At 47.3% G+C, this 20,035-nt stretch overlaps 1 protein-coding gene across 6 annotated transcripts in view; it reads left to right on the forward strand.

Annotated features, from left to right (window-relative positions):
* The window catches only part of ARL13B (ARF like GTPase 13B), a 105,460-nt gene that overhangs the window by 11,998 nt on the left and 73,427 nt on the right, over positions 1-20,035 (forward strand). For all 6 annotated transcript variants that reach the window (XM_075908860.2, XM_075908846.2, XM_075908853.2 and 3 more), the window contains one exon: positions 1,552-1,801. In XM_075908860.2, the coding sequence (XP_075764975.1) occupies positions 1,552-1,801 (250 nt within the window). The remainder of the gene's footprint in view (positions 1-1,551; positions 1,802-20,035) is intronic.

The raw sequence follows: 20,035 nt of genomic DNA on the forward strand, positions 1-20,035 counted from the left end.
GGTCCCCTTCCAGGATAAACTCCCTCTAGAAAGATGGAACAAAAATGGATTAGGTATTTCCATAAAGATATTCTGACTAGGTTGAAAGTTTCTTAATGCTTTATTGTGGAAACAAGCATGACCTAGAAATGTCACATTTGTTTTTCTCATCTGACCTCATGGAGGAGAGTGCATCCTATTAGTTTCCAGGGTTGTTAGTAGCTAATTGTTTAGCTGTGCATAGGCGGTCCTTAATGCCATTGGATGGTAAATATCATAGAATCATCGAATACTAGGACTGGAAGAGACCTTGAGAGGTTTTGAGGGCATTGTCATGCACATGTAGTCCAAATAAACACACCTTAATGTATTTCAACTCTCAATACCTGGACCGATCAGCATAGCAGCCAAAGGCTTGTCCTGGGGCATCACTAGCCAGGAAAGTTTCACAGAAAAGGTTGTCCATTATAATTTGGGGCCTCTGTATTTCACAGACAATGGGACCAAATTCTGTAGCAGCAGCCCCCTCCAATTCTGCATCAACATTAATACATTCTGCAACCATGAAAATGTCCTTCGTTCTCACTGGTCATGCTGTGAAAACACACATCATTATATCTCGTAGTTGAAAATACTCTGCATAACATTTGCCTGTTGTTTATGAATATGGAATTTTTTAACTATACTTTCTATGAATCCTGGCTGTGCTGCTAAGGTCGTGATGTTGTCTGAGTGGTCTGGCTCAGAATTACCATCCTCTGGTGTGTCCGAAGGAAGGTGCTCGACAATTAGAGCAATCTACTGGCCCGTGGCAAGTAGATTTTAGCCCGGCATGGCACTGCAGCACGATCTGCGCATGCGCAGCATGCCAAACCGCATGGCTGGCGAGCAGGACTTGCCGCTGCTTGTCAAGCCCTGCTTATATCCATTACCGCGGTTCATCCTTCTAGTTTCTGCAGCAGCTGAGGCTTGTGAGTTCTTCAGGCTGTTGCTCCTGACTCACCATGGTCTCTGGCTGTAAGCTGGACTCCCCTGGCTTCCATGGAACAGTGCATAGCACTCTAATGAGCTCCCTCTGAGAGAGGAGCTAGAGAGTGAGAAGCAGCTGCAGGCTGGTCCCTACAGGGCAGTCAGCAAAATGCTGGGCATGTGACTGCAGCAAAATGGCAAAATCAATGAAAATACCAAATTCCACTACTGCAATGTCTGCAAATCTTGAGACAAATGGGGTAATTCACATCTCAAACTGCTATTTTTTCACACACTTTTGCAGAATTAGAAAGATACCCGGTACATTTTTTGGTTTTGTCTCAGCAACCCTTGTATTTTTTTAAAAAAACAAGGAAATTTTCACATAGAAGCATGTGTTAATCTGGAATTAAGCGTACAAACTTGTTTTCATGTTTTCATGGGGAGTTGGGAAGCATAATCTAAAATGTAATTAGCAGTGTATTGGCCATTTTAGTTGTACGGGGTTAGAATTGAATTTTTGACACATAAATCATAAAATAAATGAAATTGGGTGAAAAGTTCTTTTAGCTATAACGTATTTTCTTCTTTGTGATTTGATAGAGTCTCCTGAAGATGTAGCTCCAACAGTTGGATTTTCTAAAATTGACCTGAAACAGGGAAGATTTGAAGTTACTATCTTTGACCTAGGAGGTGGAAAACGAATACGAGGCATCTGGAAGAATTACTATGCTGAGGCATATGGGATAATATTTGTTGTGGATTCGAGTGACACAGAGAGAATGGAAGAGACGAGAGAGACCATGACTGAAGTTTTAAGGCATCCTAGGATATCTGGGAAGCCTATGTTAGTGTAAGTATCAAAAGCAAATGTTTAACTCCTAAATTGTAATTGGCTAAATGTTGTAAATATTCAGATTAGAACAATAATTTTTCACCCTCAGCCGTAACTTAGTGTTAAATAAGACTGTAATGTCAGTATTTGGTCAGAGCAGTGGTCCATCTAGTTCAGGGTCCTGTCTTCCCACAGGGGCTACAGCCAGATGTTTAAGAGGGAATGAACAGAATAGGACAATTTTATTGAGTGATCCATCCCTTGTTGTCTCGTGTCAGGTTTTTGGTAGTCAGAGGTTTAGGGACACCCAAAGCATGGAGCTGCATCCCTGAGCATCTTGACTTATACCCATTGATGGACCTATCTTCCCTTAACTTTTTTTACCCCACTTATACTTTTGGCCTTCAAAGCATCTCTGGGTAAGGAGTTCCATGAATGACTGAATTATGTGATGTAGTATTCTTTGTTTTTAGCCCTATTAATTTCTTAGGAAAACCCTGGTTCTTTGTGTTAAGGAGTAAATAATACTTCCTTATGTACCTTCTTCACGTCATTCATGCTTGTATAGGCTTCTGTCATAACTAGGGATGTAACTGTTTAAATGGTTAACCAATAAGCATCAACTTATCAGTTTCCGTTACCAAACATGCTAGCTCCTGGCCATGCTCCCAGGAAACCAGCTGCTGTCCCGCGCTGCAGACTCTGTAGTATGAAGTTTATTCTGCAGAGCCCACTGCACAGCCAGATCCCTGGGAGTGGGGCTGGTAGTCAAGAGCTGGTATGGGCCAAGAGCCACCTTTTAAGTCAGCTCCTAACGTATGTTGTGCATTGGATCCTGGTTGCTGGCCCTATGTCCAGGGAGTTAGCTGTTACTACACACTGTATCCGAGTCCGCAGCATGGGTTGACAGCCGGCTTCACAGAAGCGGGACCAGCATAAACGGGCTCTCTGCCACACCAGCTCCTCGCTGTTGGACCCACTTCTGGGGAGCTGGCTGCACTGTGGGCTCTGCAGTGAGCTTTATGCTGCAGAGCCCGCAGCGTGTAACTCTGTAACTGCTAAGATTTTTAATGGTTACATGGTTGGTACATTATTAACAGTTTTCTATATCACTAATTATAATCCCCTTCATCCTCCCTGTTCTGAGATGAACAGTCTGTCTCTCATTCGGAAGCGCTTTGTCCCTTTCCTAATGGTTCCTAAAATCCTGGTAGTTTTTGGACAATCCATGCACATTGAGCAGATGTTTCCACAGCATTATACACAGTGGCTCCAAGATCTTTCTGGAATGGTACCAGAAAGTTTTAGATCCCATCACTTTGTTTGTATGGCTGGAATTTTTTGCATTTACTAAGACTAAATTTCATCTGTGGCTTCAAGATGAAGTCAGAGCACCTTGCAGGCAAGAGCTTCTCTGACCTGAATGCTAGAGCAGACCCTGCCTGTGACAGGGAGAGGCAGCTCTGCAGCCAGATTCCCTCCCCCATTGGTTAACATCTGTATTGTAGATTATATAAAAAATAGTAATAACCCATTTTTTGAGTTGGGTTGAAACTGTTGCCGCTCTTCTTGGTATTGGCTCCCATTAGAAGACAAAACAAGAGAGAAACACACAAAAGGAAAGAGAAAAGAAAAGCAAATACTAAAAGAAGTAGCTTCTGTCTCTGATACTGACTTTCACTCGTGAACTCATTGTTAGAGAAACACAGGCATAGTACATAGTCTTATCACCTACTTTGACAGCTGGCAAACTCATACCACCAGTGTAGATGGCACTGTTAGCTGGTTCCTCTCCGACTTTTTTTGGGCAGGACATCCTTCAGGATTAGGCCGAATCAGATTTAGGAAGGTAGGACAGGGGGCGGGGGGAGAGAGGAAAGCAGGGGCAGGGCAAACATGTTGGTGAAGCTCATATCTTCCTTTTTTCTTTTTTCAGTCAGTGATTAGCTATCTTATCCTCTCTAATCTTCCTCTTAGAAAAAAGACACTTTGAGAAACTCAGAAGGGAGTGATAGGCAGAACAGCCTATCTCATTATTTTGTGAATCAACTAAGTCTAATTTGTGACATTCTAGTTTTGATTAATTGATTTCCAGTTCTACACTGTTATTGTTTACCAAGCATGATCTTAACATAGTCCTTGAGTTACATCATAAGCCAATAAGCCCAGGCTTATTGGTTAATCGTGTAGTCATCTACACAGGGACATCCCTATTTAACACAAGGTGGTGCTGCTGATACATGATCAGAAAAATCTAATTAGATAAAGCTGACTTTAATATCAGTTTTGTTTTGTTTCTGCTTTGGTGCAAGTTGAGTGTTTCCGAAGGTCTTACAACTAGAAAAACATTAAGCTTTGTTTGAATATGATTAACTTCTAGAATAGGGATGTGAACGACTAGTCAGCTGTCCGATAAGCAAATGGATAGTCCACAGACTAGTCGATTAGTCCCTTCCCCTCCCCCCCAACCACCTTGCTGCCTCTATCAGAAAGAGGCGGCAAGGGATAGACGTACGTGTGTGTGTGTGTGTGTGTGTGTGTGTGTGTGTGTGTGTGTGCGCACACTTCAAAAGCGGCAGTGCTGTGTGGCACCTGGGGCCAGATCCCGGGCTGCATGTGGCACTGCCACTTTTAAATGCTATGGGGAGCACGGGGCCAGCAGGGGACTACTTGAGTGCTGGAAATGTGCTAGCGTATGAGACTCTAAAAAGTGAAACTGACTAGTACTATGTGCAAAAAGCTAACGTTATAAGTGTTGAAATGTAAATTAGTTTAACTTTTTTGTTATCTAGATTATATATTTGATACAGGGAAGATGAACCTATTTCTAAAAATATCATTTAACTTAACAGTGTTTTTAAAAATGAAATTGTGTCAGTTAACTGTTCTCTCCCAGTGAATAAAAATTTCTCATGTCCTGATCTTGTCTTGCCATACTTCATTGGACTTGACAAAGGCATATGGTGCTACATGCATGAATCTAATTGCAGGATCAGTGCTATAATTGGAGTGCGATAGACTAACCCAGTGTGCCAGTGAACGAAAACCAGATTGCTGAAGTTGTTGCTTTTTAGCTGATTACAGTAAAGGATTTGTTGCCTGCTGCCAAAATTCACATGTTCCATAGTCCTGCACTAGTTGATGGCTCTTTTTTCAAGATTGGTGAAGTATGTTTCTCTGTTCCATTCTCATGCTGCTGGTGTAACTGCCAAACTTTCTGCAGTTTCAAGAGGCATGTTATACAAATTATTTAATGGGTATAGTTTAGGGTTTGTTGCTATGAGATTTAAGGGTACTTGACATACAATTTGATTCTCTTGTGCCAAGGAGTACTCAAATCCTGGATACGAGACCTTGGTCAGTAAGGAGGGCTGAAAACAGCATAGTGCTTAGTAGAGAAGAGACCAGGATCCAAGCGGCTTTGATCCCAGCCCAGAGTAGCCATAGAAGACTATTTTGTGGGGGAAAGATATTGCACACTCTCATATAGGCAAGAATGCCATGTGGGAGGCTTATTCTTAACAGAACTTAAAATTAAAATATTAAACAGGAGAAGAGTAGACAACAGCATGTGGAGTGCGGTACTGTGGGGATCAGGCTATTTTAATGTTCTGTTACTTCAATTTTGGACCAGACCAGAGAGGTCTAACTTGTACAATACGTTTAAATGTTAAGAGAATGTTTTCAGTTTTTTCTACTTTTTTAATTGATAGCTATTTTTCTGCTAGTGCATTTACAAGTATATAAGTTTTCAGGACTCAAAAGAGAATCCTGTCTAAAGTCTCTCTGTTCCAATAACTTGTCTGGTTTTGGAGTCCTGCTTTTTCTCCCACTACTTAAGAGTCTTACTAGGATAAGGAGTTCTGCAGCAACAGATGAATACTAATTATCACACGAGTGCTGGACACTTCTACAGAGGAGTAAAGCAGTGAGACACATACACAAAATGAAAAACAAACTATCAGATGAACAGTGACATAACTAAATGGAAGGAACCAGTCTCAGTTCCGCTTAATTTTCATCATGCATGTGCTGAAGAAAGATGAGGGTTGTTAAGACCTTCTCAATGAATAGAATAGACTTTTTTTATATAAATAGGTATTTCATGCTTAAAGAGTAAACTAAGATTCCATCATTTTAACATTGTTAGCACTCTTTTAATCTAATTGACCTATCCTAAATTCTTATACCCTTATAAGATTATTCACTCATACAAAAGCAAATGCTTGTGTTGCCGGCACAGAGTGCCTGAGGGAGGCAACAGCTGGGTTCGTTGCCCGGTGCACGCTCCAATAAACACACCGGTGTGGAGAAGCAAAAAAAGTTTATTTGAATGCTCAAATAGGTGCCAGAAGACTAGACATCTCAGATCAAGCACACTAACATAAGCAGTTTTCCCTCTTTATATACCCAGGTTGTTTACTTGCAGGAAAATAGTGAACTGTAGCAAGATTCCCACGCTGGGACATGCTGCCAGCCTTATCCTCCTCCTCTCTTCTACAGAGACACATCTGAATTCTTCTTCTATACCACTGATAGTAACTAGGCAACCTCAAGGTCTGTCTTGCCGTTCCCAGCTATTAGCGAGCCAGAGAAAAGTTATGCCTGGGGGGGGAGAAAGGGGCGGAAGGGGGGGGTGCTTTTAGGGTGCTTGGGCCTAGAGCAGGGGGGCTTCATCGATTCTTGTGATCTTCCACTCCTCCGAGTTACCTAGGATCATGCCCAGTGACCCCAACAGCTCCCTCCTTTGAGAATTCTCAACAAACTTTGGTCTGAGTTTTCTCATATTCTGAGGTCAAAAGCTGATTAAGTGCTAAGGAACTGGACTGGCACCTGTGGCTAAAAGTATTAGTAGGGCAAACTCTGCATTAAAACCCATGGTGAGTCTACTGGACAGGGCAGCTATGTTCCCAACAGAACCCCTAACCCCTCAGTGCTTTTTAAACAACTACTTAAGTCCTAGAGCATCAGTGGATGATGCTCTGGTGGGCTGGTCGGTCCACTGTTCTGCTGGCGGCGATGTGGGCACTACTTTCAGACGCGAGTGATGAATCCAGTTTTTGTGTCCCTCAACCTTTGCTGCTGTGTGGGAAACCAGCAGGACGGTGTGGGGTCCCTTCCACTTCTCCCAGAGAGGCTCGTCTTTCCAGGTACAAACAAGCATGGAGTCTCCCGGCTGCAAGCAGTGGACGGGGCATCCAGCGGAAGAGGCTGTGAGTCTTTGGTGTACCTGTGAAGAGAAGAGAGAGCAACAGACAGAGAGCACATATACTGAGATAAAAAGCCGCATCCCAGTTCCCACTCCCTTGCCAGAGCCGGTGTCCCATTCATAGGCCATGTCTTTCCAAACATAATTTCGAAGGGTCTAAGCCCTAATCTACCCTTTGGGAGAGTGCGGATGTGGAGCAAAACAATGGGCAAAGCATCAGGCCACTGTAGGGAGGCTTCATGACAGATTTTCGAGAGGTGATACTTAAGGGTCTGATTTGTGCGTTCCACCACTCCACTAACCTGCGGTCGCCATGGCGTGTGGAGCGTCCAAGGGATTTGTAGGGCTGCTGCTATGTGGTGGACAACCTTGGATGTAAAGTGGGTTCTGTTGTCAGATTCCATCCACTGGGGCAGCCCGAAGCGGGGGATGAGTTCCTTGACGAACTTGAGAGCCACAGTCTTGGCTGTACAGTTACGGCATGGGAAGGCTTCAGGCCATCCGCTAAATCGATCCACCAGGACGAGGAGGTATTTGAACCCTTGAGTCCATGGGAGCTCAGTGAAATCTATCTGCCAAACCAATCCCGGGCCTGGGGTGGGTTCCAGAGTAGCTGGTGGTACTGAAAATCCTGGTCGAGGGTTGTTCTTTTGACAGACCAGACAGTTGGCCTGTATCTGAGATGCTAGGGGCCGAAGTTCAGAGGTTAAGAAGTATTTATTCATAAGCTGGGTTAGAGCCTCTTTGCCGGCGTGAGTGGTTTGATGTAGTCTCTGCAGCACTGGTCGGATTAGGTCCTTCGATAGAAGGATCTTTCCTTCTGTGGAGTGGAGCCATCCCTCCTTTTCCCGGAGCCTGAGCTTGGTGGCCAGGTTTCTTTCTTCAGGTGAGTACTGACGGGTTGGGAGCTCCCCCACGGATGGGATGAGGGCCTGCATTTAGGCGTTCTCTGCTTCCAGTGGTTGCAGGGTGGCAGCACTCTTGGCTTCCCTGTCTGCCCGGGCATTTCCCTTTGCCACGTCTTGGTCGTCCCTCTGATGAGCCTTGCAGTGTACCACCACCACTGCCAAGGGGAGTTGCACTGCTTCTAGGAGCCGAAGAATGTGGGCCCCATGCTTGACTGGGTAGCCTTGGACTGTCAGCATGCCCCTCTGTTTCTACAGACCAGCATGAGCATGTAGTACTCCAAAAGCATATCTGGAGTCGGTAAAGATGTTGACCCGTTTTCCCTCTGACAGTTCGAGCGCACAGGTCAGGACTACCAGTTCAGCAAGCTGTCCCAGCAGGCAAACCCTCGGCTTCCACGGTATCGTGGAGGGTCACAACAGCGTAGCCCGCCCTCCTTTGCCCGTCTACCACAACACTACTACCATCAGTGTACCATTCGCAATCCACATTAGGGAGCAGTTGATCCTTTAAGTCTGGACGGCTGGAGTATTGGGCATCTGTTATCTCCAAGCAGTCGTGTTCTTGCTGCTCAGTCTCTGGTAAAAGAGTGGCCGGGTTAAGGGAGGGACAGGTTAGCAAGGTCACTTCGGGGTTCTCTAAAAGCTTAGCCTGATACCGAGCTACCCGAGCCTGGGTGAGCCAAAGACCACCCTTAGCGTTCAGCAGGGCTTGGACCATATGGGGAGTATACACTTGCATGACCCCCCCAACGTCAGCTTCTCAGCTTCTTCAAGTACTAAGGCTGTTGCTGCAACCGCCCGTAAACATGCCGGCCAGCCCGTGGCTACTTGATCGAGTTGTTTGGAAAAGTAGGCCACAGGACGTCTCCAGGTGCCTAATAACTGAGTAAGCACTCCCAAGGCCACCCCTTTTCGTTCATGTACATACAGTTGAAATGGCCTGGAGAGGTCTGGCAGACCCAGGGTTGGGGCTTCCATCAGTTTTCTTTTTAAAGTTTTAAATGCTTAGTCGGCTTCTGTGGACCAGTGAAAAGGGTCCTGATCTGTTCCCTTAACACATTCATACAATGGCTTAGCCCACAGTCCAAACTCTGGGATCCATATTCTACAAAAGCCTGCCATACTCAGAAATGCCCTGAGCTGCTTGCGACTGCATGGGGTGGGAATTTGGCAGATGGCCTCTTTTCTTTCATTTGAAAGCTGGCGCTCCCCTTGCTGTATGTGGAACCCCAGGTACCGTACTTCTGGAAGGGCGACTTGAACCTTATTCCGTGCTACCCGATATCCTCGGAGTCCAATAAAGTTCAGGAGGCTCACGGTGGCTTTAAGGCAGGGGGTTAGGCCCACAGTGGCAATTAACAAGTCATCTACATATTGCAGAAGGAGTACCTTGTCCTCATTGTCCCACTCGGCCAAGTCTCTGGCCAGGGCCTGGCCAAAAAGGGTGGGGGAATTTTTAAATCCCTGGGCCAACACTGTCCAGCAAAGCTGTTTCTTAACCCTTTTTGTGTCTTCCCACTCGAAAGCGAAAATCTCCTGAGATGGAGCATCAACCGGAAACGTGAAGAAAGCATCTTTCAAATCGAGAACCAAAAAGTGGGTATACTGTCCTCCTATGGAGGCCAACAGTGTGTACGGGTTTGGGACAAGGGGGTGCAGTGTCTTAACCCGTTCATTAACCGCCCTTAAGTCCTGGACTAGTCGATATGTGCCATCCGGCTTCTGGACAGACAAGATGGGGGTGTTCCAGGCTGACTGACATTCCTGAAGTGTACCGCAGCTTAAGAACCAGTCTATAGTCTCCTGCAACCCTTCTCTGGCTTCCCTCTTAATCAGATACTGTTTGATCCGCACCGGGCTTTTGCCTGGGAGGAGCTGAATGCTGACAGGGGTTTGGTGTGTGGCCTTTCCCGGGACCCCTGATGACCATACTAGGGGGTACACCTGATCCTTCCACTGGCTCCACTCAGGGGCTTGCACGGCAGAGGGCTCAGCTGCCAGAGTCATTATCCAGGCATTCTCGGGGGGGGGGGGGGGTAAGGTAAGGGTTATTTCATCCTGGGTGAAATGCAGGGTGGCACCTAAGTGACAAAGCAGGTCCCGTCCCAGCAGCGGCGTTGGGCACTCGGAGATAGACCAGCTTGTGAGTTACAGTTCTGTTCCCCAGAGCGCATTCTGCTGGGGCATACACTGGACACTGGGCTCCTTTTCCTGTGGCACCCACCACAGTGAGGGAGTCCACCACGGGCAGCTGAAAGGGTTGGTTTACGGCGGTTCGTGCCGCCCCAGAGTCCACTAAAAAGTCTATTTCCGAATTTCCCACCCTCATTTTTACTCAGGGTTCCGGGGGCAGGATGATCAGTTTCCCCTGACATCCCTGTTCATGAGTCTTTGCTGCCATCATGGGGGCACATTCTCTTTCGGGGCATTCATTTTTCCAGTGTCCCTCCTTTCGACATAAGGCACACTGGTTGCGACCCAGACGTCTTCCCTGCAGGCCAGGACGCCCGCGTCCACGGCCCTGTCCTCTTTCCTGTAACCTTCCCCTAGCACCAGCCTGTACTGCAGCTACCATCATTTTCACTTGCTTCTTTTCCTTTTCTCCCTCTCTCAGGGAATAAGCCCTATTTGCAGTTTCCAGAATCTGTGCCATGGACATGCCCATTAAGTCCTCCTTTTTCTGTAATTTCCTTTTAATATCAGGGGCTGCATGGCTGGTAAAGATCCCCTTTATAATTGCCTCAGTTGCCTGGTCATTGGGATTTGCGTTAGTATTTTGCCGGATGGCGTCCCGAATCCGCTGCAAAAAGGCAACCGGACTTTCCTTTGGTTCTTGTATTAACTCATATGGTTTTGCCCAGTTGTTATGTCGGACAGCCGAGTGCCGGAGACCATGTAAAAGCAACTCCTTGTAGGAGGTGAGACGGGTGTACTGCAAGGGGTCATTAGGATTCCACCTAAGATCTGCTAGGGGAACCATGTCTGAAGGCTCAGGGAGGTTTTGTGGGTCCCTTTCATGTCTCCGCTGTGCCTTCTCTCTTGCTTTGGCTATAACTTGATTCTGCTCCACCTCAGACAATAGGGTCCTCATGAGGATATTACAGTCATCCCAGTCAGGCTTGTGGCTAGCCAGACACCCCTTGAACACTGAGATAAACCGGCTTGGGTTTGTGGAGAATTCCCCAGCCTGTACTTTAAAGGCTGCTAGGTCCACTGGGTTAAAAGGCACATGGGTGTAAACATGCATAGTAGTGGCCTGGCGCCCCTCGGCTCCTTGGCGGGCTACCACAGTCTCGGTAATCAGTGGGTAGAATCCCACAGAGGGGGCAACCTCTGGGACCTGAGGCACCTGTTCCTTATATAGTGGGGGTGCGGAAGCCGAAGGGGACACTGAATCTGCCATTACAGCTGTAGGAGAGCTCAGGGGGCTCACATTAGTTACTACTGTACCCGACGGAGTTAAATTACACTGTTGCAAAATATCTATTCTATTTCTTAAAGCCATAAACAACTGCGCATATAAATGTTCATGCCATTTACCCGTTCGCTGACAAAACAGGAGTAATTGGAGGATCGTGTTATAATTGATTGATCCTTCCGGTGGCTACCTTTCCTGGTTCTCCAGCTGATATTGAGGCCAGTCTACTGTACAGAACCTTTTCAGTTTACTTTTAGTCATGGGATCTGATCCAAACACTTTCCAGTTCACTAGAATGCATTCTAAAAGTGTACACCATGCCCTGCCTGTCGCCTGCCCCATAACCTCAGGAGACACTGGGCGTCCCCAGGTCTTAACAGGCGAAAGTCCACCCCACTGGACTGTTCCTACCTTATCCACGGGACCGGTTCCGCACCGTCGCCCACAACTGCTTCTCCACTATTTGAGCACGTTGCACCGTTGTGCCCTCTGGGGTCGATCAGACTGTGTCTTCGCCGAGGCCCCCAATAAAGTCACCGGTGCGCGTCGGTCGTTGCCACAATCCATCGACCACCGGGAGGGGTCCGGGCAAGGCTAAATTTCAGCCTCGAGTCCCATCTGGGGTGCCAAGAACTGTTGCCGGCACAGAGTGCCCGAGGGAGGCAACAGCTGGGTTCGTTGCCCGGTGTGCGCGCTCCAATAAACACACCGGTGTGGAGAAGCAAAAAAAGTTTATTTGAATGCTCAAATAGGTGCCAGAAGACTAGACATCTCAGATCAAGCACACTAACATAAGCAGTTTTCCCTCTTTATATACCCAGGTTGTTTACTTGCAGGAAAATAGTGAACTGTAGCAAGATTCCCACGCTGGGACATGCTGCCAGCCTTATCCTCCTCCTCTCTTCTACAGAGACACATCTGAATTCTTCTTCTATACCACTGATAGTAACTAGGCAACCTCAAGGTCTGTCTTGCCGTTCCCAGCTATTAGCGAGCCAGAGAAAAGTTATGCCTGGGGGGGGAGAAAGGGGCGGAAGGGGGGGGTGCTTTTAGGGTGCTTGGGCCTAGAGCAGGGGGGCTTCATCGATTCTTGTGATCTTCCACTCCTCCGAGTTACCTAGGATCATGCCCAGTGACCCCAACAGCTCCCTCCTTTGAGAATTCTCAACAAACTTTGGTCTGAGTTTTCTCATATTCTGAGGTCAAAAGCTGATTAAGTGCTAAGGAACTGGACTGGCACCTGTGGCTAAAAGTATTAGTAGGGCAAACTCTGCATTAAAACCCATGGTGAGTCTACTGGACAGGGCAGCTATGTTCCCAACAGAACCCCTAACCCCTCAGTGCTTTTTAAACAACTACTTAAGTCCTAGAGCATCAGTGGATGATGCTCTGGTGGGCTGGTCGGTCCACTGTTCTGCTGGCGGCGATGTGGGCACTACTTTCAGACGCGAGTGATGAATCCAGTTTTTGTGTCCCTCAACCTTTGCTGCTGTGTGGGAAACCAGCAGGACGGTGTGGGGTCCCTTCCACTTCTCCCAGAGAGGCTCGTCTTTCCAGGTACAAACAAGCATGGAGTCTCCCGGCTGCAAGCAGTGGACGGGGCATCCAGCGGAAGAGGCTGTGAGTCTTTGGTGTACCTGTGAAGAGAAGAGAGAGCAACAGACAGAGAGCACATATACTGAGATAAAAAGCCGCATCCCAGTTCCCACTCCCTTGCCAGAGCCGGTGTCCCATTCATAGGCCATGTCTTTCCAAACATAATTTCGAAGGGTCTAAGCCCTAATCTACCCTTTGGGAGAGTGCGGATGTGGAGCAAAACAATGGGCAAAGCATCAGGCCACTGTAGGGAGGCTTCATGACAGATTTTCGAGAGGTGATACTTAAGGGTCTGATTTGTGCGTTCCACCACTCCACTAACCTGCGGTCGCCATGGCGTGTGGAGCGTCCAAGGGATTTGTAGGGCTGCTGCTATGTGGTGGACAACCTTGGATGTAAAGTGGGTTCTGTTGTCAGATTCCATCCACTGGGGCAGCCCGAAGCGGGGGATGAGTTCCTTGACGAACTTGAGAGCCACAGTCTTGGCTGTACAGTTACGGCATGGGAAGGCTTCAGGCCATCCGCTAAATCGATCCACCAGGACGAGGAGGTATTTGAACCCTTGAGTCCATGGGAGCTCAGTGAAATCTATCTGCCAAACCAATCCCGGGCCTGGGGTGGGTTCCAGAGTAGCTGGTGGTACTGAAAATCCTGGTCGAGGGTTGTTCTTTTGACAGACCAGACAGTTGGCCTGTATCTGAGATGCTAGGGGCCGAAGTTCAGAGGTTAAGAAGTATTTATTCATAAGCTGGGTTAGAGCCTCTTTGCCGGCGTGAGTGGTTTGATGTAGTCTCTGCAGCACTGGTCGGATTAGGTCCTTCGATAGAAGGATCTTTCCTTCTGTGGAGTGGAGCCATCCCTCCTTTTCCCGGAGCCTGAGCTTGGTGGCCAGGTTTCTTTCTTCAGGTGAGTACTGACGGGTTGGGAGCTCCCCCACGGATGGGATGAGGGCCTGCATTTAGGCGTTCTCTGCTTCCAGTGGTTGCAGGGTGGCAGCACTCTTGGCTTCCCTGTCTGCCCGGGCATTTCCCTTTGCCACGTCTTGGTCGTCCCTCTGATGAGCCTTGCAGTGTACCACCACCACTGCCAAGGGGAGTTGCACTGCTTCTAGGAGCCGAAGAATGTGGGCCCCATGCTTGACTGGGTAGCCTTGGACTGTCAGCATGCCCCTCTGTTTCTACAGACCAGCATGAGCATGTAGTACTCCAAAAGCATATCTGGAGTCGGTAAAGATGTTGACCCGTTTTCCCTCTGACAGTTCGAGCGCACAGGTCAGGACTACCAGTTCAGCAAGCTGTCCCAGCAGGCAAACCCTCGGCTTCCACGGTATCGTGGAGGGTCACAACAGCGTAGCCCGCCCTCCTTTGCCCGTCTACCACAACACTACTACCATCAGTGTACCATTCGCAATCCACATTAGGGAGCAGTTGATCCTTTAAGTCTGGACGGCTGGAGTATTGGGCATCTGTTATCTCCAAGCAGTCGTGTTCTTGCTGCTCAGTCTCTGGTAAAAGAGTGGCCGGGTTAAGGGAGGGACAGGTTAGCAAGGTCACTTCGGGGTTCTCTAAAAGCTTAGCCTGATACCGAGCTACCCGAGCCTGGGTGAGCCAAAGACCACCCTTAGCGTTCAGCAGGGCTTGGACCATATGGGGAGTATACACTTGCATGACCCCCCCAACGTCAGCTTCTCAGCTTCTTCAAGTACTAAGGCTGTTGCTGCAACCGCCCGTAAACATGCCGGCCAGCCCGTGGCTACTTGATCGAGTTGTTTGGAAAAGTAGGCCACAGGACGTCTCCAGGTGCCTAATAACTGAGTAAGCACTCCCAAGGCCACCCCTTTTCGTTCATGTACATACAGTTGAAATGGCCTGGAGAGGTCTGGCAGACCCAGGGTTGGGGCTTCCATCAGTTTTCTTTTTAAAGTTTTAAATGCTTAGTCGGCTTCTGTGGACCAGTGAAAAGGGTCCTGATCTGTTCCCTTAACACATTCATACAATGGCTTAGCCCACAGTCCAAACTCTGGGATCCATATTCTACAAAAGCCTGCCATACTCAGAAATGCCCTGAGCTGCTTGCGACTGCATGGGGTGGGAATTTGGCAGATGGCCTCTTTTCTTTCATTTGAAAGCTGGCGCTCCCCTTGCTGTATGTGGAACCCCAGGTACCGTACTTCTGGAAGGGCGACTTGAACCTTATTCCGTGCTACCCGATATCCTCGGAGTCCAATAAAGTTCAGGAGGCTCACGGTGGCTTTAAGGCAGGGGGTTAGGCCCACAGTGGCAATTAACAAGTCATCTACATATTGCAGAAGGAGTACCTTGTCCTCATTGTCCCACTCGGCCAAGTCTCTGGCCAGGGCCTGGCCAAAAAGGGTGGGGGAATTTTTAAATCCCTGGGCCAACACTGTCCAGCAAAGCTGTTTCTTAACCCTTTTTGTGTCTTCCCACTCGAAAGCGAAAATCTCCTGAGATGGAGCATCAACCGGAAACGTGAAGAAAGCATCTTTCAAATCGAGAACCAAAAAGTGGGTATACTGTCCTCCTATGGAGGCCAACAGTGTGTACGGGTTTGGGACAAGGGGGTGCAGTGTCTTAACCCGTTCATTAACCGCCCTTAAGTCCTGGACTAGTCGATATGTGCCATCCGGCTTCTGGACAGACAAGATGGGGGTGTTCCAGGCTGACTGACATTCCTGAAGTGTACCGCAGCTTAAGAACCAGTCTATAGTCTCCTGCAACCCTTCTCTGGCTTCCCTCTTAATCAGATACTGTTTGATCCGCACCGGGCTTTTGCCTGGGAGGAGCTGAATGCTGACAGGGGTTTGGTGTGTGGCCTTTCCCGGGACCCCTGATGACCATACTAGGGGGTACACCTGATCCTTCCACTGGCTCCACTCAGGGGCTTGCACGGCAGAGGGCTCAGCTGCCAGAGTCATTATCCAGGCATTCTCGGGGGGGTAAGGTAAGGGTTATTTCATCCTGGGTGAAATGCAGGGTGGCACCTAAGTGACAAAGCAGGTCCCGTCCCAGCAGCGGCGTTGGGCACTCGGAGATAGACCAGCTTGTGAGTTACAGTTCTGTTCCCCAGAGCGCATTCTGCTGGGGCATACACTGGACACTGGGCTCCTTTTCCTGTGGCACCCACCACAGTGAGGGAGTCCACCACGGGCAGCTGAAAGGGTTGGTTTACGGCGGTTCGTGCCGCCCCAGAGTCCACTAAAAAGTCTATTTCCGAATTTCCCACCCTCATTTTTACTCAGGGTTCCGGGGGCAGGATGATCAGTTTCCCCTGACATCCCTGTTCATGAGTCTTTGCTGCCATCATGGGGGCACATTCTCTTTCGGGGCATTCATTTTTCCAGTGTCCCTCCTTTCGACATAAGGCACACTGGTTGCGACCCAGACGTCTTCCCTGCAGGCCAGGACGCCCGCGTCCACGGCCCTGTCCTCTTTCCTGTAACCTTCCCCTAGCACCAGCCTGTACTGCAGCTACCATCATTTTCACTTGCTTCTTTTCCTTTTCTCCCTCTCTCAGGGAATAAGCCCTATTTGCAGTTTCCAGAATCTGTGCCATGGACATGCCCATTAAGTCCTCCTTTTTCTGTAATTTCCTTTTAATATCAGGGGCTGCATGGCTGGTAAAGATCCCCTTTATAATTGCCTCAGTTGCCTGGTCATTGGGATTTGCGTTAGTATTTTGCCGGATGGCGTCCCGAATCCGCTGCAAAAAGGCAACCGGACTTTCCTTTGGTTCTTGTATTAACTCATATGGTTTTGCCCAGTTGTTATGTCGGACAGCCGAGTGCCGGAGACCATGTAAAAGCAACTCCTTGTAGGAGGTGAGACGGGTGTACTGCAAGGGGTCATTAGGATTCCACCTAAGATCTGCTAGGGGAACCATGTCTGAAGGCTCAGGGAGGTTTTGTGGGTCCCTTTCATGTCTCCGCTGTGCCTTCTCTCTTGCTTTGGCTATAACTTGATTCTGCTCCACCTCAGACAATAGGGTCCTCATGAGGATATTACAGTCATCCCAGTCAGGCTTGTGGCTAGCCAGACACCCCTTGAACACTGAGATAAACCGGCTTGGGTTTGTGGAGAATTCCCCAGCCTGTACTTTAAAGGCTGCTAGGTCCACTGGGTTAAAAGGCACATGGGTGTAAACATGCATAGTAGTGGCCTGGCGCCCCTCGGCTCCTTGGCGGGCTACCACAGTCTCGGTAATCAGTGGGTAGAATCCCACAGAGGGGGCAACCTCTGGGACCTGAGGCACCTGTTCCTTATATAGTGGGGGTGCGGAAGCCGAAGGGGACACTGAATCTGCCATTACAGCTGTAGGAGAGCTCAGGGGGCTCACATTAGTTACTACTGTACCCGACGGAGTTAAATTACACTGTTGCAAAATATCTATTCTATTTCTTAAAGCCATAAACAACTGCGCATATAAATGTTCATGCCATTTACCCGTTCGCTGACAAAACAGGAGTAATTGGAGGATCGTGTTATAATTGATTGATCCTTCCGGTGGCTACCTTTCCTGGTTCTCCAGCTGATATTGAGGCCAGTCTACTGTACAGAACCTTTTCAGTTTACTTTTAGTCATGGGATCTGATCCAAACACTTTCCAGTTCACTAGAATGCATTCTAAAAGTGTACACCATGCCCTGCCTGTCGCCTGCCCCATAACCTCAGGAGACACTGGGCGTCCCCAGGTCTTAACAGGCGAAAGTCCACCCCACTGGACTGTTCCTACCTTATCCACGGGACCGGTTCCGCACCGTCGCCCACAACTGCTTCTCCACTATTTGAGCACGTTGCACCGTTGTGCCCTCTGGGGTCGATCAGACTGTGTCTTCGCCGAGGCCCCCAATAAAGTCACCGGTGCGCGTCGGTCGTTGCCACAATCCATCGACCACCGGGAGGGGTCCGGGCAAGGCTAAATTTCAGCCTCGAGTCCCATCTGGGGTGCCAAGAACTGTTGCCGGCACAGAGTGCCCGAGGGAGGCAACAGCTGGGTTCGTTGCCCGGTGTGCGCGCTCCAATAAACACACCGGTGTGGAGAAGCAAAAAAAGTTTATTTGAATGCTCAAATAGGTGCCAGGAGACTAGACATCTCAGATCAAGCACACCAACGTAAGCAGTTTTCCCTCTTTATATACCCAGGTTGTTTACTTGCAGGAAAATAGTGAACTGTAGCAAGATTCCCACGCTGGGACATGCTGCCAGCCTTATCCTCCTCCTCCCTTCTACAGAGACACATCTGAATTCTTCTTCTATACCACTGATAGTAACTAGGCAACCTCAAGGTCTGTCTTGCCGTTCCCAGCTATTAGCGAGCCAGAGAAAAGTTATGCCTGAAGGGGAGGAAAGAGGTGGAAAGGGGAGGGTGCTTTTAGGATGCCTAGGCCTAGAACGGGGGGGGCTTCATCGATTCTTGTGATCTTCCACTCCTCCGAGTTACTTAGGATCATGCCCAGTGACCCCAACACTTGTGTTGTCCATACACTGAAGTACATTTGGAGTATTAAAATATACACAGGTCCCTCTCTGATTTTTTTTTTTTTTTTTGTACAGCAAGCAAAAATCTTACTGCATGTCCATTATCTAATTAATTTGCTTATAAATTTTTGTATCCAAGACCATTCATTCCTCTTTCAAGGAAGCTGTATTCCTTTTATAACCAGGAATTTACTTATTTTGCTTGTCTTGGTTGCAGGGCAAGCTGCACCTCTGTATTCTGTTTTCCTTCTCACTTTTTAGACCCTGTACCTTAGTCTCTTCTGGAGTGGAATTCCACAATTCTCCCACTCCTAGATTGGGCTCTGAAATACAACACTCTCTTTAATCAATCATGTTTATCTAGTCTAACTGAGCTCTGGCACCTGTAGTTCTCCTTTTCAGTAATTTGAAAGTAGTGAATATAGTGATAGCACACCTTTCTTAAAACAAAATACTGTAGGAATAGGAATAAGCATGTAGATTTTAAATGTTTACACACATGTCAATCTTACCTAAGGTTTGCATATGCCTTTTAGTTTATCCATAATATGTAGTGTCTTATGACACTGGCCTTCTACATTTACTTTGCTATACACCACTACTGCTTAATTTGATAAACTTGTTTTGCTAATGTAGGTCTTGTAAGAATTTGGAACACTTAAATGGCTAATCAATATTTTATATGCAGTGAACAGCAGTGGAAAATAAGCTAGAGTAATAGAAAGTTACACGTGTTCCTGTGATTCATATGGGTCAGCTCTCTCATCAATGTCTCAGCAGTTTAAACAGCTCTCCAGTGCTAATGGATTTTCTTATTTGGTGGCTAAATTCCCATATGGTCTAAATTGAAGGGAAGGTCTACATCTCATTATGTATATAAATATCCAGCCTACTGACATAAAAATGATCTTGAAAGCATGGTAGTAAGTAAATTTCATAACATTGCCACTGATAGCCCTTGAGCCTTATAATAGATTGCTGGGCAAGGCAAGGGGATGTCTTGTATTTTCAAGGCAGATGTTACTTTTCTTTTCTGCTTTAATTTTATTAATGAGGGAACGTAGCTGCTATCGTATCAAATAGCTTCATAAAACAAGTCAAGAAAATCTAAAGAAGTAAAATCTAAAGAAAATGTGTTTTCCTTTGTTAGCTTTTCTGTGTAGTTATGTGGCTATAGAAAGCTAATTTTCTGTTCCAGTAAAGTGCCTTAATATGACCTTGCATTTTTATTTGTGTACAACATATACTTATGCGCCTTGGCTAATCAGCATAAATGATCCACATCAAACTCTCACAGTGTCCCTATACATTCACCAATTAATAGCAGTCTTTGCTTGACAAAACATGACCAGGGAGGTTTACACATTCTGAGCCTTATGCTTGTTTTTTCCTTTTCTTCCTAAACATTTGCAATATATTTGTTTGTCGTCTTGTGCACTAATACTGACAGCAGAAACAAATTATTTCACCATTTACTTCCTTACAGATGGAACATTCTTTTCATAACTATTGTTGAAAACCTGGGCGCTCTTCCATGTTCTAAAATAGAAGTGTTTTTCTTCCTTTGAAGTAAAGTGTTTTATTAAACATCCCTACAGTGTTAGTAGGAAGAGCTAGACTGGTAAC

This window comes from Pelodiscus sinensis, chromosome 1 (assembly GCF_052426305.1).
Source record: "Pelodiscus sinensis isolate ZL-2025 chromosome 1, ASM5242630v1, whole genome shotgun sequence".
Taxonomy (NCBI): domain Eukaryota; kingdom Metazoa; phylum Chordata; order Testudines; family Trionychidae; genus Pelodiscus; species Pelodiscus sinensis.